At 44.2% G+C, this 22,862-nt stretch overlaps 2 protein-coding genes and 1 long non-coding RNA gene across 3 annotated transcripts in view; 2 read left to right on the forward strand and 1 right to left on the reverse strand.

The window, feature by feature from the left end:
* Positions 1–5,483, forward strand: part of LOC147737296 (uncharacterized) — a 44,226-nt gene extending 38,743 nt beyond the window's left edge. Inside the window, exon 4 of the long non-coding RNA XR_015296419.1 lies at positions 4,640–5,483. This is a non-coding gene — a long non-coding RNA (uncharacterized LOC147737296). The remainder of the gene's footprint in view (positions 1–4,639) is intronic.
* The window catches only part of LOC147737284 (uncharacterized), a 1,685,245-nt gene that overhangs the window by 1,203,610 nt on the left and 458,773 nt on the right, over positions 1–22,862 (reverse strand). The window lies entirely within an intron of this gene.
* On the forward strand, positions 5,644–8,337 carry LOC147737297 (uncharacterized). The gene is made up of 3 exons (XM_086923471.1): positions 5,644–6,308; positions 6,399–7,925; positions 8,010–8,337. The coding sequence occupies exons 1-3, from the start codon at positions 5,854–5,856 to the stop codon at positions 8,335–8,337; spliced, it is 2,310 nt and encodes a 769-aa protein (XP_086779597.1). The 5' UTR covers positions 5,644–5,853.

Raw genomic sequence — 22,862 nt, forward strand, 5'->3', positions numbered from 1 at the left:
TAGCATATTCATGTTATAATCACCGGTAATAATAATCTCAGGTTGGATGTCATTGTCAAGTTGCTGCGTTATCATAATTATCAAATTGGTCGCCATTGTTCTTCGTAATTATATACGTTGATTACTACAAGAGATGTAATTAAATTTTGTTCTTTGTATCATATTTTGACAATTAGATAATCCTTTTGACTTGGGACGTCTATTTCACTTTCCATTTTTAGCTCAGTTGATATAAAAATAGTCAAACCCCCACAAGGTCTACCATAGTTACTTGTTCTCTTAGCTAATGAGTAATAACCCTATACCCTTCCAATCTAAAAAGAACTAAAGCCCAAGTCTCTTGTAAACAAATGATTTGAAAACAGCACAAAGTAGCGAGTTGGTTATTCTGAATCTTTGCTTGAACCCCATTTATATTCCACAAACATAATCTGACACTTTCATTCATAATTGTTGGCCCCCTTAAAGAAACTTCAGATTGTAGATGTCAATCCTGCCTGACATTATGGAGGGCTGCTGTTAGCCAACCTAATTTGACAGTGTCAAATAATAGGTCAGCTATTTTTTCCTCTAATGATTTGAAAAGATGCCCGTTGGTCATACCTGTGGGTTTTTTAATATTGAGTATTTCTTATTATTCTCGGTTCTCATTGGTTATGATTTTGTAATTTTGTTGAAACAAAAGGGCTTGGATAGGAAGGTTGCAGGGGAGTTGTTATTTTTATTCCCCAGTCCTGAAAGAGATTATGTTCGTCCATAATAAGGCTGGCGGCAGTAGAAGATGTCTAAATTACTAATGTTGATTTGCGATTATTATAAGTGTGGAATTCAATTGATTCTATGTCGGTACATTTAATTTTCTTTCATGAGGGTACTGCATTACACAATTTTAATATGTTCCCACGAGTCAAGATGTCATTATTACCCCTAGATTTGTATTCCAGCGTAGAAATTACCTGCACCACTCCTTTTTGATCTGGGTTATTTAATTTAATTTGTTGCAGGCTATTTTCACCTTGGGCATGTTCAATTAACCTTCCATTATGATTACTAACAGTTTGAGACCAAGATTGTCATTATTTATGTAACTGCTTCGTCTCGGTTCCCAGATCTTGTGGTATTTTAATATCCTTCCAGGTTTTTAACAAACCTCTATTCGTTTCATCCCCTCTGATACTCTCACTCTTTGCTCTATTTGTTTCCAATTGTGATGGCTTATTCTCCACCTGTTTATTACATTCCTCCACTTGCAGCATTTCTAAGGACTGAATTTTCCCATACTCTATCATTTTTATACTATCAGCTTGCTTGTTTAGGTATTTATTTTTCATAACTGCTTGTACCTCCGATAGATCCTTATTAAATAGAGGGTAAAAGGGTTTTGTTGGAGACATTTGTTTACCCTCACCTTAACAATATGATATTTGGTCATGGTTGTTTCCAGTGTTCAATCTCACTATATCTGATGCATTTGTATTTTGTTTATACTTTTAGAAGCTTTATTTCTTGCTTTCCGTTGTTTTTTCCTCTGTCTTTTTGATAGTTAAACTTCAGGAGCTGCGCCTGTCATTGTTGATTGTGTCGAGCATAGGTTTATCAATTCTTGATCTTTTGTTTTATCATCTATTTTTTCTTTAACAACAACAGTATTGTCTTTACATTTTATTGTATCTTTAGAGGGGCAGTCGGTCTTGATGGGTTGAATTCCCACATTAGGAAAATTCCCTTTTACTTTGTCAATTATTGTTTTTAAAATATCCTGAATGGTAGCCAATTTGTTAATTAGTGGGGCACAACTACACTCGGCATACGTAGATATTGGCTGAGATTGTGCCCTTACAATTAGATTATTTTGCGTTGTTATCTTCTGCTCAGTTCCGGCAACAGAGGCAACAGAGGATGCCGTAGCGCTCAAGAGATGTATTTGGACCTCCTTTTTGTTGGACTTAAATGTTAAGGCTTCCAGAGTTAATTGCGAGGTTTTGAAGAATAAATCCCAAATTGCTCCTGCGTTCCCACTTCCTGGTACCTGAGTACCTGGGCTATGGTGTTGCCCATTTATGAATGATAGGTCCTTATACTCCTCTGTTTGTGGTCCTTGAAAATAATGTCCCTCGTCAAAAGAATTAATGAATTGTGGACTACTATTCAAAACGTCTTATACATACGGAGTACTCCAATGCTGCAGAGCTTCTGGGTTGCTGTTGTATTCGTCCTTATTAATTTGAGATCCGTTATATTGATTAGATATTGATTAGATTTCGGCTCGTCCAGTTTTTTAACTGAATTTATTTTAGACAGAGTAAGATCCGATTTCAGTGAGGTATTGGCTTCCCTTATGATTTTCACCCCACCATTTAGTTCATTTGGAGCTTCTTGCTCTCGTTGATTTATTTGGCCCAAATTAGATGGTTCCCCTATCCCGTTAGCTGTTCTGATTTTTACTTTTACTTCTATTGGCATTGGATGCCTAAGTTGGTAGTAATTGCTGAGTATCTCCCATTGTTGGATTTGTGAATTTTGGGTAATCTTGTTGTGAACGACCAGGAAGTGGAATAGTTAACATCTCTAGGTCCGTTATTTGACCCCAATGGTTGACTTGGTCCTTAGTTGAATTTGACATTCGCTCGACTTCAGCTTCAGACTCAGGGTGGCCTGGTTCACTTACTCCTTGCTTAGGGTATATAATATTTGTTCAACTCAGTGGTTTAATTGGAGTTTGAAAATCACATGGGTTAGTTAGCAATGTTAGCATAGCACCAGTTGGATCTTTCATAAAATCAAACTTTGACAGCGACTTTCCCAGTTTCCCAAATGTATGGACCTTAGATGATTTAAATGTATCTAGTATTAGTGTGTGTTGTATTTTTCCTTTCCTTTTGATAGGAGGGAAAGGTGGCCGCTCCTTTACTGACCTCATAATACACCCTCTAAGGTGAAGAAGTCTTGCTCCTTTCAGAGAATCAAACGGGCCAGTGACAAGACCAAACGGTGCTTTGATAGGACAAAAACACCTCCCAACACCTCCAAGGGAAAACACCCCCAAAGCACACCTCGGTACAGAATCCACCGGTACTGCTGGTTACTTAATTATTTAATTAACCGATTAATTAATATCCGGGGTCCGGGTAGAGCTGTAGTCTAGGCATGCAGAGTAATTCAGGGATCGAGGGGTGCTTCAAGAGGGTCAATGTCTATTGTCACTTTTCGCTTTGCATAATTTCTCAGATTTTGTATTACAGACTTATTACAGACTCCAATGGCTCAGCGACTTACGGACCGATCAACCTTAACTACTAGTCACACGCCACACACCTCTTGCCACTTGTCACTCACCACTCACTGTTCATTGCTTGTTCATTGCTATTCATCGCTGTCAAGAGTACAAGGGAGAATGCTGGCAATCCTTCAGGAGCAAGAGCAGGATCCAGAGCCAGTCCCACTACAGATGGCAGATGTAGGCACTCCCCTCCACTCCTCGGCTCAGCTCTGCTCTGCTCAATGCTTAGTAAATAAGTAAAATCAGGCGGCAGGCCAAGGCTCCTCTGTGCCCTCTTTGCTCCTCTGTTCTCCTCTGTGCCTCTGTGCCCTGCAGCAGCCGCCGCACCAGCAGCACCGCAGTCCAAGGCTCCTTTGACCCCTGCAGCGGCGGCCGCACGAGCAGCACTAGCAGCGCCTTAGCACCACGTTGCTGGCAGCAGCCGTTCCTGCCCCCACAGCAGATCTGTAGAACTTAAAGCGCCCGTATAACAGGACGCGGGTGAAGCGGGAGAAACCTTCGGGAGCGGGAACTGGTCACAAACCAAACCAGGGCAGTCGTCGCAGGCTCTGCTCCGCTTGCTTGTCAACTCCTCCTCGGCTCGGCCCCTCAGCTCTACTCGGTATGCTCTGCACTCAATGCTGAATCACAGGCCAACAACAACTGTGAACACCAACGGAGGGAAGAATTGCGTGTTTCCCCCAGTTAGTAAAGAAAGTAGCATAAGTCTTGGCTGCTTCTGCTGCACCCAGCGTCTTATGCATCTTTGCAGTCTAATTTTTCTGTCTGGAAAAAAATTGTGTCCTGGTCCAGGTGCAGAAAAACCTAACAACTGATAACCAGGTGGAATAAAATGAACACATGAAAGTACGCCTTAATTTCATTGCCCTGCATTCACACTCTGGACCATAGTTGAGGGATAGGTCTAGGCATAGTCCTCGCAGCACACAATAGATTTGCTTGAGGCAGAGGCCAAATCTCAAGTCAGGATACCAGATACAAGTAGGTGGTAACTTAGGGCAGGGGAAAACACCTGTTGTCCGTGGAGGAGTAATTCCCTTCCCAGAAATCTGCATTACAAATTAATAATAGTATATCTTTTTTTAATATCTGTTTGGTGCCAGTCCATATGACTTTAATTTCTGCCTTTGGGATTCTATGTTACAACTTCATAGGGTACATGTATCCTTTGTGAGCTTAATAAAATGTTGAAAATTCTAGAAATCCTCACTCCTACATCCAAGTACTCTCAGGCTACCAGTCTACACTCTGCTCTGTCTGAAAAACAGCTCAACATTTTCAAAATTCTGCATTGATTTGGCTTGTAAATTATATTTTTGGAAATGTACATGTATTAACTATTTAATTTTAATACTATAGGTGATTGAAATTACTGACGAAGAAAGCAAGATTTAGCACTAAGCAACTGAATGTCAGTGCCATAAGAAGGATTATTTTGAAAAACTGAAGGACATCCAGCATTCTACGTTTAAACAATTTCGAAAAATCTAAGTGTGGCGAGGAAAGTACTACACCTGTAAGTGAAGTTTCTAATTTTGCATTTCATTAACCCAGAGCAAAGCCATATCTGTGCACACAGCATCCGAAATAATGTAGGAAGACCACTTCAGCATCCTCATCTGAAATATTATCAGAAAGACAAATCGCCTCAGCATGACAGAATAACGTACATCTAAAGCATCATGTAATTCTAGAGAGGAAGCACACACTGCATAAAAGAAAGTTACAACTAAAGGTTTATTCTGGATACCATCAAAGAAAAGACGCTGAAAGAAGACTCCGAAGCTGACACGTTAACAACCAAAAGATTGGAAAATCACCTTTGTTCAACAACCGTTTTTAACCAGTTACGCAAGTTTGAGACTAACTGCCTCGAGATATGACACCTCGACCCACTCTACTCACTCTGGCGAAAACCTTAAAAATTCACCATTTTATTGTTTTCATGACCATCTCAGATTGTTTCCTTTTTATTGTGTACTGTTCGGTAATTCTATGTAAATCGCCTCAACATTATCTGTTGTGCAGGAGTGATATGTAAAACTGTTAAAGATGAAAATGGATTAAAGGAGCACCGTTGCGCTATAGCTAATATAAATAAAGCCTCGTCTTCAAGACTACAAACCTTAACCTTACACCAAACATAGAAAGGGTAGAAGGAACGGATATTCTGCGACTAATGATCCACAATAGTACTCTGCACGTTCAAACGCCCTCAGTTACTGCCATTACGTCAGTACAAAACGGACCTTATCAATTTAATCATTAAATATCAAACCAACACCTTATTACTGCATTGCTAAGAACCTATACAAATAGATTTGAGAAAAACTTCAGTCACAATTTAAGTTGCTGCCGGAGAGGCTAAAGACTATTATCTGCTAGAAAAATTTCAACAGGTGTTACAGGACTGCTTCCAGACATAGTTTGCTCAATTCAAGTGTTAAGAAAATTACACACAATTTTTAGAGATAAGTGCTGAACATTATCTAAACAAGCCCGAAGTTGGGGAAAAAAGTTACCTGTGCCCAAAAAGATACAGCCATAAATCTTATCTCACAGAATTTGACAGAATGCACACAGGGGGAAACCACTCTCAGTGCAAAGTATGCCAAAAAAGTTTCAGGCGTAAATCTTATCTCACTGAGCATATGAGAATCCACACTGGGGGAAACCACTCTCCGTGCAAAGTATGCCACAAAAGTTTCAGGCGTAAGTCTTATCTCACTGAGCATATGAGAATCCACACTGGGGAAAAACCTTTTCAGTGCTCTGAATGTCAGAAAAGGTTTAGAATCAAACTGAGTCTATACCGACATGCGATAACCCACTCTGTGGAAAAACCTTACCAGTGCGCTGAATGCTCGAAAAGTTTCAACCAAAAATCTTATTTAACTGAACATATGAGAATCCACTCTGGGGAACACCCTTATCAGTGCTCTGAATGCCAGAAAAGGTTTTGTAACAAATGGAGTCTATCTCGACATACAATAACCCACTCTGTGGACAAACCTTATCAGTGCCTGGAATGCCAGAAATGTTTCAAAGACAAAAGCAGTCTCACTCAGCATACAAGATACCACTCTAAGGCTAAGGAAAAACGTTATCAGTGCTCTGTATGCCAGAAATGTTTCAGTGATCAAAGCACTCTCACTCTGCATACAAGAACCCACACTGGGGAAAAACCTCATCAATGCACAGAATGCCAGAAATGTTTCATATACAAAAACAGTCTCACTCAGCATAGAAGAACCCACACTGGGGATAAACCTTTTCAGTGCTCTGAATGCCAGAAATGTTTCAGTTTCAAAAGCGGACTCACTGAACATACAAGGACCCACACTGGGGAAAAACCTTATCAGTGCTCTGAATGCCCAAAACATTTCAAACTTAAACCACTTCTGACTGCACATGTGAGATTCCACACAGGGGAAAAACCTTATCAGTGCTCAGAATGCCAGAAATGTTTCAGTTTCAAAAGCAGACTCACTGAACATACAAAGACCCACACTGGGGAAAAACCTTATCAGTGCTCTGAATGCCCAAAACATTTCAAACTTAAATCACTTCTGACTGCACATGTGAGATTCCACACAGGGGAAAAACCTTATCAGTGCTCTGAATGCCAGAAATGTTTCAGTAGAAAAAGTAGTCTCTCACGGCACATAAGAATCCACACTGGGGAAAAACCTTATCAGTGCTCTGAATGCCAGAAATGTTTCAGTCAAAAAGACTGTCTCACTCTGCATACAAGAACCCACACTGGGGAAAAACCTTACCAGTGCGCTGAATGCCCAAAAAGTTTCAACCTTAAATCTTATTTAACTGAACATATGAGAATCCACTCTGAGGCAAACCCTTATCAGTGCTCTGAATGCCAGAAAAGGTTTTGTAACAAACGGAGTCTATCTCGACATACAATAACCCACTCTGTGGACAAACCTTACCAGTGCGCTGAATGCTCGAAAAGTTTCAACCAAAAATCTTATTTAACTGAACATATGAGAATCCACTCTGGGGAAAACCCTTATCAGTGCTCTGAATGCCAGAAGAGGTTTTGTAACAAATGGAGTCTATCTCGACATACAATAACCCACTCTGTGGACAAACCTTATCAGTGCCTGGAATGCCAGAAATGTTTCAAAGACAAAAGCAGTCTCACTCAGCATACAAAATACCACTCTAAGGCTAAGGAAAAACGTTATCAGTGCTCTGAATGCCAGAAATGTTTCAGTGATCAAAGCACTCTCACTCTGCATACGAGAACCCACACTGGGGAAAAACCTCATCAATGCACAGAATGCCAGAAATGTTTCATATACAAAAACAGTCTCACTCAGCATAGAAGAACCCACACTGGGGATAAACCTTTTCAGTGCTCTGAATGCCAGAAATGTTTCAGTTTCAAAAGCAGACTCACTGAACATACAAGGACCCACACTGGGGAAAAACCTTATCAGTGCTCTGAATGCCCAAAACATTTCAAACTTAAACCACTTCTGACTGCACATGTGAGATTCCACACAGGGGAAAAACCTTATCAGTGCTCTGAATGCCAGAAATGTTTCAGTTTCAAAAGCAGACTCACTGAACATACAAAGACCCACACTGGGGAAAAACCTTATCAGTGCTCTGAATGCCCAAAACATTTCAAACTTAAATCACTTCTGACTGCACATGTGAGATTCCACACAGGGGAAAAACCTTATCAGTGCTCTGAATGCCATAGATGTTTCAGTAGAAAAAGTAGTCTCACACAGCACATAAGAATCCACACTGGGGAAAAACCTTATCAGTGCTCTGAATGCCAGAAATGTTTCAGTCAAAAAGGCTGTCTCACTCTGCATACAAGAACCCACACTGGGGAAAAACCTTATCAGTGCTCTGAATGCCAGGAATGTTTCAGTGAAAAAATCCATCTCACACTGCATATTAAAACCCACACTGGGGAAAAACCTTACCCATGCTCCGAATGCCAAAAATGTTTTAGCCAAAAATGTAATCTCAATGAACATGTGAGAATCCACACTGGAGAAAAAACATTATCAGTGTTCTAAATGTTAGAAAAGATTCAGAGGTAGAGATGGTTACAAGCACCATAAGAAAACACACCATCAAAAATAATTCAGTGCTCCAAGTGCCAGAAAAGCATCAATTTTAAACGCAATCTCACTCTACATGAGCAGACGCACACAGGGAAAAAACATTACCAATGCTGTTAATGCCAGATATTCCTATTTGATAGGCACAGCCTCGCTAACCAGAAGCGACTCCATACTGATGAAAAACCTTATGAGTGCTCTGAATGACAGAAAAGCTGCAGAGAAAAACGCTATCTCACCATGAGAAACTCCACACTGGAGAAAATCCTTATGCCATAAAAGCTTGAATCTGAAAGACAGTGTTATGCTTCATGAGAGATCCCACTCTGGGGAAAAACCTTATGAGTGCTCGAAATGCAAGCAAAGTTTTGGTTACAAATTACTTCTCACTTGTCATGAGCGAACTCACACGGGGGAAAAATGCCTTATGTGTGTTCTGAATGTCAGATAAGGTTTAGTCTCGAATACAATGTCACTTCATATGAGAGAATTCACACTGGACTAAAGCCATATACAGGAGGGGAAAGCCAGAAACGTTATACTCAGAAAGAAGATCTCACTACACATGAGAAATGCATCCACACCAGGTGAAAAGTAAGGCGTAGCTTGAGTTGCAGAAAAGCTTCTAACAACCTGACTTTACATGAGAGAGCACATATTGTAGTTGCAATAGAATTCATCAAGAAACTCTTGCAGGGAGGGAGGAGCCAAGATGGCGACCGGAGCAGACGCTTGAGCGCCCGGCTCCGTCGGCCCTTGGCTCTGTAACAACATCCGGATTGCTATCCTTATCGTTTCTGGAGGCGAAACGTGTGCGACGACGCGCTGACCACGCCGGTACTTTCCCGAAGTCCCAGCCTGCCCGGATGCCGGAGTTGTGTGTGATTGTGCTCTCCGCCCTGGACCCTCGCTCCCTTGTCGCCCTTGCCGGCCCCTGGAGGCTCCGCAGTGACCGGACCCACTAGCGCCACTCCGAGCCGCGCGGTCCTGACCGCACTCCACACCACGGACTGCCGTCAGCTGTGCCTGGGAGGTGATGGCCAAACAACCGCTGCATCCTGCGCCTGAAAGACTAGGGCTGTGAGGTAAGCCCCGGAGGAACGGGTCTCCTGCCCCGATCTGTGGAGCGCGCTGTGGGAGGCTGCCGGCCCCCTTTTCCTGTCGTCTAACCGGCTGCAAGGGGAACTTGAGGGACGGGTGGCGACTCTCGGCGTTCTTTGTGGCGGCGCGGACCTGAGGGGAGCTGGCTTTCTGCTGCGACCTCCCCCCCGGCCATTATACCGTCCTGCGGTAAACATGACTTTATCTGCCTGCCCGCGGCTGGGGGGGTGATAGCCCGGTCCTGCCCGCTGCCTGCTTCGCCCTCCCTACATCAGGCACCAGCTCTACAGTGCCGTCCCGGATTGATGCCAATGCGGGGATGCAGCTTCCACTGTCATGCGGCTCCGTTCTGGCCGTCCCACGGGACTTTCACTTGCAAATGCGTGCTGGTTTGCAGGCGCTGAGTGAGCAGTTTGACTCCATGCTATCGGCTGCGGGTCGTGAGCGCCTCGTCTGTTACCAGCAAGGCGTGGGTCTGCCTTTGTCTTCATGCGGGGATACAATGACTACATGTGATCGTGCTACACTGGTGCCTGCAACTGGCTTTCCCGGCACCCATGATCAGCTACTCTCCCGATCTGCTGCTGATACTTTGTTTCCCCGTCCATCGATGCCTGTTTCATTGTTGCCTGCCTCACCGCGTCTGCAGAAGTATCCGGCTGGGCAGCACCTGACACCCTCGAGGACTCATTTACTGTGGCCCTCGTCTTCTTTCCTGCGGAACTCCTGTGCTTTAGATGCCCTGTTGGGACTTTGTGTAGTGGACAAAGGGACCTCTACAGATGGTCGGCGGCCATTTTATGCTCCTGCTTCACTTTCTTCTTCTGAGCGGCCATATTGTCTTTGTTTGCACGGGATGCGAGGCCTTCATGTAGGAGCTGGCTTAATCTCACGCCCGCGATCAGGCCAGGGTTAGGCTGATTCATGACGCTATGGTTTCACGGGTGGGCTGGACTGGGATTGGAACTGCTATGTATATGCTGTGTGCACTCGTCGCGAACTGTCTTCTTCCATCTATAATACTGTGACAATTTATTTTAACACGACTGCTTTTGGTGCAGTGGGTTTTCAGTGTGTGGAAGCTGTAGATGGCCGAGGGTTTCGGGCGCTCTGATGTTACGTAGGCTCCTCCCCACCTTCTTCTTTTTGGGAGTATAGATTAGAATAGTTCTATTCTTTTCTCACCCCCTTTATCATAGGTGTAAATGTTTTTCTATCTTCCTTTTTATTCTACTCTTGCTCTCCTTTCTTGTCTATATTTCGGGTTTTAAAGGGCGACAGGCACTATGCTGGGGGGGGGGGGGCAGGCCGTAGCCTCCGCATTGGTGTAGGGTGGGGGGGTAATTTACTATTTCTTATTAGTTCTATGGGCCTTTCTTTCCTTTTATGTTTTCTGCGCTTTACTTGCTTCAATTCTGGGTCCGGGTTTGGGGTTGGCTGAGTGGGGGCGGCACTGAAGGGGTGCGTAATTGCTGATGTGAATATCCTGTTGTTGATTTGCACCGCCTCACTGCCTGGGATTTTAATTTCCATTGTTGTTTTCAATAATGTTGCCGCTCTCCCGTGTTGTGAAGATACCGTGCGGACTCGAATCTCCTTGGTTCTTATTCTTCACTGCCTTTTTCCCTGACAAAATTATATAAAAAACTTTAAAATTAACCTTCATTTCTCCTATCCCCTGGTGTCATGGGTCTCTCCAGTGTAACATTCATAAACCGTTGCTATTTTTGACCGTTGATGCTAAGGGGCCGCAATGTTTGTATCAGTGCTTAACCGTATCGTGGCCGGCCTGATGGTTGTAGGCCCGTATTTGTTCTTTTTATATGCACGAATAAAGGTTTTCAAAAATTAAAAAAAAAAAAAAAAAAAGAAACTCTTGCAGGATAACTTAGGCTGCCCGCATGCAACCTCCAAAGAAATTTCAGGTCTTGAAAATGTTTAATTTCAACAAAATCCACAATTTGATTATCTGAAAGTTACAAAACTCTCAAGGTCTTTACTTGACACAGAGAAGTGTTAGTGCTTGCAAAAATCAAAATATTGCCAAAAAAATCACAAGAATAATTTGATTTGATTTGATTTTGATCTCCTGGTGTTTGTCCCGCCCTGTAAAAATAATCGCGAAAGGCACCATGTTCAGCACAAGAGTGTGCAGCTGCTTCTTCAATGCGAAAAAAGTTTTCTCAACGCAAGTGGTTGTGACCTGCCGCGACCTCTTGCATTGAGAAATCCAACGATCTGCTTTGAGAAATCGCCCCAGGAGGTTGATTTTGCTCACCAACTAGACTACGGCGAGCGCAAGCAAGGAAAAATCTCATTAGGAGGTGGATTTTCCCTGCTGAGGCACATGACGTTGAAGAGCGCAAGCGTAAAAAAAAACCTCGCTACGCTCCTTGGAGCAGAGTTTTTAAGAACTATGCGAGCTCCAAGGAGTACAGATAACTCCACGAGCAGAGTTCACCACCCAGAATGAGATAATATACGACAGCAGGAAAACATAACAAACCAGTTACTTGCCTTCGATAATGCTCTTTCTGGTGGATACTGCTTTACCTGCAGAATCCTTACCGTGTGAATATTCCCAACTCGCCAGACTGGATCCTCAACCCTTAAAGCAGTCCTGCTGCATGCAGTAGGAGATATCATGCAGCTCAGTGTCGACGTCATTCTGCTCCAGAAGTGACAAGCGTAGAACCTTACCTGGTTAGCTGGCTGAATCCACGAGGCTCCTTGGGTGAATACTGTTGTGGGGAACCGGACTGCCTTCCCAGTGCCGTTTCATCTGCAAAACGGAACGGCAGTGCAACCGGCCAGACGAACGCCGCAAGGGCAAGGACTACAATCCCCAGGTTCCCCGGCGGCCACGGCGCACGCCTGACGTCATCGCAGCACCCGGAGCGCTTGAAAACTGAGGAGCCCCGAGCGCTCATTGGGAACCTTACCTGGTTAGCTCGCTGAATTCCACGAGGCTCCTTGGGTAAATACTGTTGTGGGGGGACCGGACTGCCTTGTGCCCGTTTCATCTGCAAAACAGAACGGCAGTGCAACCGGCCAGACGAACACCGCGAGGGCAGGGACTACAATCCCCAGGTGCTCCGGCGGCCACGGCGCACGCCTGACGTCATTGCAGCGCCCGGAGCGCTTGAAAGCTGAGGAACGCCTCGCGGGACGCGCGCAGGACTAGCCGGGATAAGCCCGGGCAAAGGGTGGGCCCTCTGTGGCCCTCAGAGGCCATAAGAGGCCTGGCTGGGCCACCCCATTTGACTGTGGACATTGAGAAAAACTGAGTAAGTTAATTATATATGGACACGATAGCTTATTGTGTGGTTCTTGCTTACTGGACTACGCACCGGCTAGGTGGGTTTCCTGTGTGTCCTGTTCTGTTACTTGGCCATATATAGAAACATCACTCGTATTATGACTACTAAAGGGGTCCATAAAACTATCATCTCCAAGGGGGGATCGCTCAAGGGGACAATAGACCACTACTTAACAAGGCAACATCTGCTATTGAACGTGAAATAGTGAGAGCCGAACAACGCCTATCTGTAGAAAGTACATCTAATAAACGATCTTCCTTGGTGTTAATCGAATCTTCACAACCTCCATCTGCATTAGGGGATGGAACTGAGATTAGCAATATTTCATGTACCCCACTAGAACGAGACTATGGGCCAACCAGGGATCTAAGTTGTGAGTTAACCACGGGAAAGACAGGGGCTGAGCCCAATGTACAATTTATATCAGACTTAAGTCTTCCGAGTACTGCTCTCAACTCACCTATTAAAGACAATACGAAATCTCCTACACATGCTCAGGTTCCTTTAGCTAAAAGGAAGCGTAAAGGTGCCAAACATAGGGGGAGATTAGCGAAACAACAAAAATTGTATTCAAGTCCCCCAACGGCAACAAACAGCCCCCTTACATCACCAAAGGTTTGTCCAATACCACGAGTCCCCATATCTACCCCACCATCAGACCTACTCGCCCAGATTGAACATTTGGTTAAATCTTTATTACTTCCATTGGTAGAACGGGTGAAGAGAATAGGGGAAAAGGTGGGGAGTATAGAGGAAATCACAAAGGCAAATGCCATACTCATTAAGAAAATGACAGGAAACAAGCAAACTAAGAAGCCAATTGAAACCATTGTGGCCAAAAGCATTGGGCCAGGGAATATTGCTTCAAATCAACCGGTAGCCCTGGAAACATCTTCCCTAAACACCCAGGATTCAAAATCAATCCAAAAACCTACAATAACCAAGAATGTTGCACCTATGGTAGGGCAGATTAAAAAAAGTATCAACCTAGATAGGACGGGTGGTAACCGGGCAGGGTAAACAGAAGAATAAACCGTATTGATTTACCTCCGGAGGCGGCACCTTATGTGAGTATCCACTCGGGGGTTCCAAAGCTCATAAATTGGAAAACTGAAGGACAACAGGAATTAAAAAATAAAGTAGCCTTCTGGTTAAGTAAAAACAGACCTCTCCCACCTAATATTGATGGGAACATTTTGAATGCCAGAAGGGTGGGATGGCTAGGACACATGCCAAAAGATATAGCAGGTGACTTGATCATACTAAATTTTAGGGACAAACATGTTATCCCTTACCTCCGAAGCTGGCAACCCCAAATAGGAGATAGCTCTATAGTAACCTGGGAATTAGGTGATTTCTACCCCAGAGCACCATACCTGCGATCTGTAAATCCTCGATTAGAAAACAACCATTTCGGTGGCAGCACAGGTCTTGTACCAGGTAGTTATAATATACCAATATATAATCGGTTTGACTTACTTTCAGGCCTTGAACTGACTTCCTAGGGACAATGCTGTTATTTTTATGCACCCTACACCACAGGACAGTGATTTAATTAAGTCGAATAATGAAGAAATTGTACTGTGTGAAGGAAAGACAGCTACTAACTGTGTAGTCCCCATGTCCCCAGAGAGTTTTAGTATTAACTAAGGGGAATGTAAAATGAATAATAGAGATGTTAAAGTAACCCTCCAGGGAGATCCTGGAGGGCACGAAAGGAGTAAAATGGGTAATCTGTTAAGGGCTGAGCCAACAGATGGGGCTATTTCTTCCACAAGACCCAATAGTACCATCGAAAAAAAGGAACATTGTAACATTATGTTTTGGAACGTGGCAGGACTTAGATCGAAAATTAAAAACCCTATCTGGGAAAATGTAGTAAATAAATATGATATCTTGGCATTACATGAAACCTGGTTACCAGAGCCAGTTCATATAAATGGATATAAAACCCTGTTTACACTGGCTTTGGGGGGAAGATATGGGAGGGCAAAGGGTGGCCTGAGCATGCATCTTTCTAACCAGCTTAAGTATGAGAGAGTACAGTTACTCTCAAAAAACAGCTTCTATCAGCTGGTAAGGATAGATGTTAAGAAGGCGGTTAGTTTGATTATTATAAATTTTTATAATAACATCCCGAATAGCGATATTGTTATTACTATAAAACGCTGAGGGATGACCTAAAACATGAAATTTACACCAATAAGAAAGAAGTAATAATTATTTGGGGGGGATTTTAATTATGCTCTTTGAAAAAGGGGTCAACAAGGCATTTGTGGTCTTATGCTTGAACAAGACATTAGTCTTACCCATTTTGAACACTCTGTGTGTGAGGACCTCTTAAATGAAATACTGTTTACCTATGATCTGGGATATGCTAATGAAATTGCTCAAACTTCATCCCCCTTTGTCCCGACATTTATTGGCAGGGGAGCATTGTCTGTTATTGACTTCATTATATCCGTAAATAGGTATGGTCGGCAAATTAAAAGATTCAAGACTCTTGATTTGCCAATGAGTGACCACCGGCCACTAACATTAGAGATTGAAAATCCATTTCAGGAGCTAGATGGTGAAGGGTCCTCTAGCCAGATAGTCCCTGATGTGATGCTTGGGAGGCAAAATGGCTACACACTTAAATGGAGTAAGGTGACCCAAGAAAAATTTACAAGGAATCTGGTGATTAAATGTCTAGAAAGTTTTATGATCTGTCTGGATGAGCACACAGTCAGTGAGCGTATTATTGAACAGTTTAACTTTATAGCGTCTGCTATCAGGGATAGCTTATGGGTTGAGTCCAAAAAAGGGGTAAAAGGTAATAGGAGACGGTTTGATACTTCATGCACTAAGGCCCTCCCCGACCTTAAAAACACACTACATGGGAACCCTCGAGACCTGTCATTGGTGAGAGGCTTAGGGAAAAAATATAACGATGCATTGAAAAACAGGAAAAATATTATAAAACGGGAGGCCTGGGATGCCCTCTGTGAAGCGTCGCTATCTAAAGACCCATCTGCGTTCTGGAAGGCGGTAAATGCCCCCTTTCTTTATGATAACACTAAAGCTCGCATAGAAATAGCGATTTCTGAGGATGTTTGGGTCGACCATTTTTCCAAACTCTATAGTGACCCACATGGTACGCACCAATTACTGCTCCCCATAATTAGGGAAAAAAGGGCACCGGATTCGAAATTGGTCGTAACCATGGAAGAAGTCATGGCGAGTCTGAAAACAACCAAGAGCGGAAAAGCCCCAGACCCAGATGGGATACCAGCAGACTTGTTTAAAGAAAATAGCGAGATTTGGGGGCCTATGCTGGCACAGCTTTTTAATGCCGCTCTGGAGAGGGGACTAAATGCCTCCTGGTTCACCTCGGTAATTGTGCCAATATTTAAGAACTGAGATAGGCGAAATTGTGCATCCTACCGACCCATTTCCCTTTTGGACTCGTCCATGAAGATCCTTGGCAGAATTATTTTAGCGAAACTTCAAAACTGGGCAGAAGAAAACGGGATAATAAGTGACCTGCAATACGGGTTTCAGAAGGGAATAGGTACAGTTGAACAAGGATTACATTTATTTATTGTGCATCAAAAATATACCAGGGTTAAGGGGGAACGCTTATATTTTATGTTTGTCGATCTTACATCGGCATTTGACTGCGTGTCCCATAGTAAACTTTGGGCATTATTAGAAAGGTGAGGGGTGGAAAAAACTATTATTTGCTTCTTAAGGGGCCACAGCATCTGTCCGTTATGGGAAGGGTGGAGAATGTACAAGATCCTTTGGGATGGGCCATGGGGTAAGCCAAGGGTGCGTCCTGGCCCCGTTTCTGTTCTTGATCTATATAAATGGTCTCGAGCAGCGTCTGCTGCAGGAGTGCAGGGATATGCCCATGGTTGGTAAGAGATCTGTCCCTGCACTCCTGTACGCAGACGACGCGGTTTTTAATGGCTCAGACGCCCCTGGCGTTACAGAACCTCACAACATCATTTAATAAATTTATGTCAAACCTGGATCTAAAAATTAATTGTACAAAAACGTTTTCCATGAACTGTGGTACAGGAGGTAAGCAAAGAAGGAAAAATATTTACATAAATAATACTCCCTTGGAATCTACCCCTACCGTTCCTTATTTAGGTATCCTGTTCCGTGAGACTGGCACATGGGCAAGTGCGGTAAAAGCGAGAACACTCTTGTTCTCAAAAACAATAATGGCTTTAAAAAGTGTTATTAAAAAAATGGGGGAAAAAAACAATTAGGGAAATTTGAACTATTTATAATGCTACTTGTATATCAGTTGTTCTTTGTGGATCAGGCCTCTGGGGATATGCCAGTATAAAAACAATTCAATTCGCCGAAAATATGTTTTTGAGACACATTTTACCTGTTCCTGAGAGTGTCTCGACTTATATTTGTCATGCAGAGCTCGGCCGCAGATCACAGACACAATTAGAATACAGCCTATCCTCCTCTGGCATAGGGTATGGACTACTAATGAGTGTGTCCTAAATCGCGCTATTCTTTGGGATGTCTTAAAATTAGAAAAAGTGAATAGGATCAAGTGGCTCGATTATGTTAAATCTTTCCTAGCTGAAATTGATTGCAACCAATACTACGATGATCCTCTCACAATGTTTAACATACCCAGAAAAGCATTGAAAAAACTCTGTATGGAACATCTTCAGGAGAAAAGAATAAAAGAGGAAGTAAAGAAAAAGACTGTTTCTCTACATCAAGTGATATCGTCTAGGGACAAACTACAGCCATATTTAACCTTATATATGATTAATTATGAGGTTTATCCTGACGCGTTTTATATTAAACATTGTTTTTAGACTCTTGACTTTCCCTGTTACAAATTCTTGGTCTCATGATTTAATTCTGTGCCCAAGTGATGATTCTTCAGCCCAGTCTGATATCCACGTATTATTTTTCTGTACATTTTATACATTGCCTCGCAGGAAACTTATCATCCCTATGCTTAAGGAAATGAATTTAAATCGATGCCGCCCAGCGTTTTTAGAACTACAGAGATTAGATACAGTTTTAACGGTTGCAACCGTCTCAGAATTTTTAAAACATGTTTTTATATTGCGGAATTCAATTGGAATGGATGAATTTTAACTGTCTCTTTTTGTTGAATATTGTTTTATATGGTAAATTATGCATATTACTTCTTTGTAAATGAAATTTCATGTTGTATGTTTTTATGGTTACTGTCAATTAACCAAATAAAGTATTTGAACTTGAACTTGAACTTGGCAAGCGTAGATGCATAGAAGCACTTCCCATGTGTACTGTGAACAACTACAGGGGTCTATGAGTTCATTATCCCATATGCAAGCCCTGGGCAGATATTAATTCACCATTTTTATCATGATTAGAATTCAGATGAGGCCTTTTCATTTCCAAAAATTATAATTGTGTTCTCAGCAGCAAGTGTATATATAAATCGTTGAGTGATGACTGCGCAGTGCTCAAGATGAAAGTGATATGATGATAAAATAGTCAGATCCACATTTTGTTCACAAAAACAGGGCTGTAAATTGCTTATGTACAATACAAGTTAAGCAAAGGCTATTCTTAGAAGACATAATTTATATGATATAGTCCCTGTTTAGTCAATGTTTCAACCATTCTAGTTAATTACCGTGGACTCATCAGGACGGTAGATCACTGTCTCTCCCATATGCTTCTCACACTATATTCAATACAACCCAGTAAGGATTCTTCAGTATCTCGGGGCAGCGTACCTGGGAGCCAGTGAATCCTCGGCTCGCTGTCAAACACGTTCAAGTGTGACACTTCCTGATGAGACCATCGTCATTGACTGCCCTGTCTGTGAGAAGCTGCACCCGCCCTCCTGTGATGGTGGGCAGGAAGACCTCCACCGCCAAGTGAAATGCTCGTAACTCCAACAGCTTGATGTGGAGTTGAGTCTCTGCTGGGGATGAGGGTTCCCTAATCTGTCTCCCATATGGCCTTCCCATCCCAGAAGTGATACATCCGTCGCCACTGTTAAGTCTGGGTGGAATAGGGAGAGGGGTCTGCCACTGGCATAATCTAATTCACTGGAGAATATGTTGGATACTGCCTACAATAGGGTGAGTCAGTGTCTGGAAGGACACAAAGAGGTTTTGAGGCTGCACCAGTTGTAGAGGCAGGTCACGCAGTGGCATGATGTCCTGGACGTTGCCTTTATGTGCCATGGCCATGAAAGAACTGGCAGACCTGTTTGGTTTGCAGCAGGTTCTGGCTCTGGAAGTGTTGAAAAACCCTACAGTAGCCAAAAGGGGATGAGATTTGTGATGAAATTGCGTGGCGGAGGCAGACAGACCCAAGGAATCTGTCTGGGGCCTAGTCTGCTTTCTTGCTTAAAAGACGAGAGCCATCGAATAGCTTGTCCATTAACGATGCTTGGGTATCTTTAGAGAAGCATAAATTACCGAACCACTCCTGAGGCGGAAGCCGGGAGAGTCTGCTCGCTGTTTGTGTTTAAAATTATATTTGCATTTTCTGTGTTTTTAAAACCACGTTTTACTCACCCTTGAGCACTTTCCCCCAGAAAGCTGATACAAAGTCCCTCACACAGCGGATCTTAGCGCTGTTGCAGGTAGGGAACAACATCGCCGCAATTGCGCGCTCAACCCCCGGGCCACGCCCACTTCCTGAGGCCACGCCCACTCAATCCTAGCCTTCGTAAGCCGCGCTGACTCCCTATCGCGCCAAAATTACCGAACCACTCCTGAGGCGGAAGCCGGGAGAGTCTGCTCGCTGTTTGTGTTTAAAATTATATTTGAATTTTCTGTGTTTTTAAAACCACGTTTCACACACCATTGAGCACTTTCCCCCAGAAAGCTGATACAAAGTCCCTCGCACATCGGATCTTAGCGCTGTTGCAGGTAGGGAACAACATCGCCGCAATCGCGTGCTCAACCCCTGGGCCATGCCCACTTCCTGAGGCCACGCCCACTCAATCCTAGCCTTCATAAGTCGCGCTGACTCACTAGCGCGCCAAAATTACCGAACCACTCCTGAGGCGGAAGCCGGGAGAGTCTGCTCACTGTTTGTGTTTAAAATTATATTTGCAATTTTCTGTGTTTTTAAAGCCACGTTTCACTCACCCTTGAGCACTTTCCCCCAGAAAGCTGATACAAAGTCCCTCGCACAGCGGATCTTAGTGATGTTGCAGGTAAGGAACAACATCGCCGCAATCGCTCGCTCAACCCCCGGGCCACACCCACTACCTGAGGCCACGCCCACTCAATCCTAGCCTTCATAAGTCGCGCTGACCCACTAGCGTGCCAAAATTACCGAACTACTCCTGAGGCGGAAGCCGGGAGAGTCTGCTTGCTGTTTGTGTTTAAAATTATATTTGAATTTTCTGTGTTTTTAAAACCACGTTTCACTCACCCTTGAGCACTTTCCCCCAGAAAGCTGATACAAAGTCCCTCGCACAGCGGATCTTAGCGCTGTTGCAGGTAGGGAACAACATCGCCGCAATCGCGCGCTCAACCGCCGGGCCACGCCCACTTCCTGAGGCCACGCCTCTCTCCTCCCTATATCAATGTGCATTTACCGGACGCGCAGCCAACGAGCGCAGTGGGCGCGCCATCAGCGCGCCGAAGGCGGCCAAAGGAAAGCCCGTCTGCGCCCGTCCGCAGCAGGCCGGGCCCAGGGCCCGAAACCCCTGGAGGCTACACCACAATACCTAGGGTTTATACGCCTGAACTACTACTCTCCATGCGACACCCTATCAAACAAAAATGTCAGCTCCTACCAAATGATAGGCACAATTCCATCTCGTGTACGTCCTGCAAATTCAAACTTGATGTTCCTCAGCTCTGTCGGCCCACTGTCGTAAACCGTAAGCCGGCACACACGTGGCTTCTAGGAAGCCTGAACTGTAGATCCCTCAGCAAAAATAAAAGAAACATATTCGACCTCTTGTCCGACAACTCTCTGGACGCCCTATTTCTCACGGAGACGTGGCTACACGCCAGCTCAGGCCCAGACATAGCGGAAGCCCTCCCGTCTACTTATGCCAAAGCCAGAATAGACCGAACCATTGGTGTTGGGGGTGGCATAGCTGTTATCTTCAAAAAATCGGTGCAATGTACCCTGGAACCAGTCTCCTTAAATGCCTGTGAGATGGCTCTATTTAAACTTCAACTCCACCCGAACTTTACCTTCACGGGTCTCCTGATTTACCGACCACCCGGCCCTCCTCAACCCTGGGCAACCCAACTAGTGGACTGGGTCGCCTCGGTCCGGATAAACTACAGCAATATGTCCATCTTAGGCGACCTAAATATACATTTTGACGACCAGCTAAATAAACCAGAGTCAAACCTAATCCATGATCTTGCTGCCATGAATCTCACTTTGTGGAACTCGGGGGCCACACACAAAAGAGGACACCTTCTGGACCCTATTTTTTCCAGTCTTACACTGTCACTCTGCCACCCAGCCTTGCCCCTACACTGGTCTGATCATTTCCTTATAAATTTCAGCGTGTCTGACCACATAAACTCCTGTCCCTCCGGCAGGACAGGACAGTCCGGCAACAGAAACTGGAAGAAACTGGACATAAACCACCTTATGTCCGTCCTAGACTCGGCACCCCAGGATAATTTATTTGACACCGAGGACATAGACATTGTAGCTACTAAAATTAACAAATGGCTATTAGGAGCCTTAGACACCTGCCTTCCCTTGACTCGTAAAAAAATCACAAACCATAACCCTCCTGCATTATGGTACAACGTGGAACTGAAGGCAGCGAAATCCAAGTGTAAACGCCTGGAACGACTCTAGGGGACAGACTACTCTCCTACAGCCTGCCTGACCTACCGAAACGAACTCAAGCTCTATCATAAAGCTTGCTCCACGGCAAGAACCAACTACGTGGCGAAAGCAATCTCAGAAGCCACAAACAAATCCAAAACTCTTTTTAATCTCGTAAAAGAATTAGCGGGCTCAAATACATCAGCCAAACCCCCTCCATTGAATAATGTCCAATGTGAAGAATTGGCGCAGTTCTTTACTAAAAAGATTGAGACCATCTACCAGGACATTGTAAAACAGCACCAGATACAAGCAGAAACTGTCCTGGACCTCGATCCAAAGGGGGAGGCCATTTCCCCTGCGCAAAACCCGCCCTACGTGCCATCAACATTCTGGCCCGAGATAAATGTTCAGGGTCTTCGAGTCATCTTAGGTAAAGTAAAATCTGGCTCTCCTATCGACCCCCTCCCAATCTCTGTACTGAGACTCCTGGACCCCCCACAACTCTCTGTCATCTGCCAAACTTTGAATTTGTCCCTCACCACAGCAAAGGTCCCAGCCATGTGGAAACATGCCAAGGTGTCACCACTTATCAAGAAACCATCGGCGGATCCGAAAGTGCTAGCCAATTTCCGTCCTATATCCCTCCTACCTGCATTCTCCAAAATCTTGGAGAAACACGTCCACGGACACCTTGCCAGTTTCACGGAGGTAAACAACATACTTCACCCCTCCCAATCGGGTTTCCGCCCCGGCTTTTCCACTGAGACGACACTGCTCGGGGTCATGGAAAATCTTCGCCTTCTAGTCGATAGAGGTGATTCCGCTGCGCTGATTGTACTCGACCTCAGAGCAGCGTTCGACACCATCTCTCACCACATTTTGTTAAAATTGCTCTCCACCATGGGAATTAGGGGCAAAGCACTGGACTGGATATCATCTTTTCTGACGCTCAGGACGTTTCAAGTCACCTCTAGTACCGCGGCCTCAAATGTCCACCAATCCCCCTATGGTGTCCCTCAGGGATCGGTACTGAGCCCCCTGCTTTTTAACTTATACGTTACCCTGCTAGCTCAGATCGCCGAAGCAGCAGGCCTCAACATGTTCACTTACGCCGACGATTCTCAAATCGTATTTTCACTCTCCAACGGAGACCACGACTCCTCCTCCCTCCTGCAGTCTGGCCTTAGGAGCATTGCCACCTGGATGAGAGAAAACATGCTCAAACTTAACGGCAGCAAAACGGAGGTCTTAATACTGGGCCCTAAT

This window comes from Lissotriton vulgaris, chromosome 1_1 (genome assembly GCF_964263255.1).
Source record: "Lissotriton vulgaris chromosome 1_1, aLisVul1.2, whole genome shotgun sequence".
In the NCBI taxonomy this organism is placed as follows: Eukaryota; Metazoa; Chordata; class Amphibia; order Caudata; family Salamandridae; genus Lissotriton; species Lissotriton vulgaris.

What these genes read in the sequence shown, in the direction of transcription:
- LOC147737297 (XM_086923471.1), top strand. Translation starts at nt 5,854, where the DNA reads ATGCACACAGGGGGAAACCACTCTCAGTGCAAAGTATGCCAAAAAAGT. An exon ending in AAACCTTATCAGTGCCTGGA is followed by an intron (nt 6,309 to 6,398) that starts ATGCCAGAAATG and finishes TCAGTGCTCTGT; the next exon opens with ATGCCAGAAATGTTTCAGTG. An exon ending in CAGTGCTCTGAATGCCCAAA is followed by an intron (nt 7,926 to 8,009) that starts ACATTTCAAACT and finishes TGAATGCCATAG; the next exon opens with ATGTTTCAGTAGAAAAAGTA.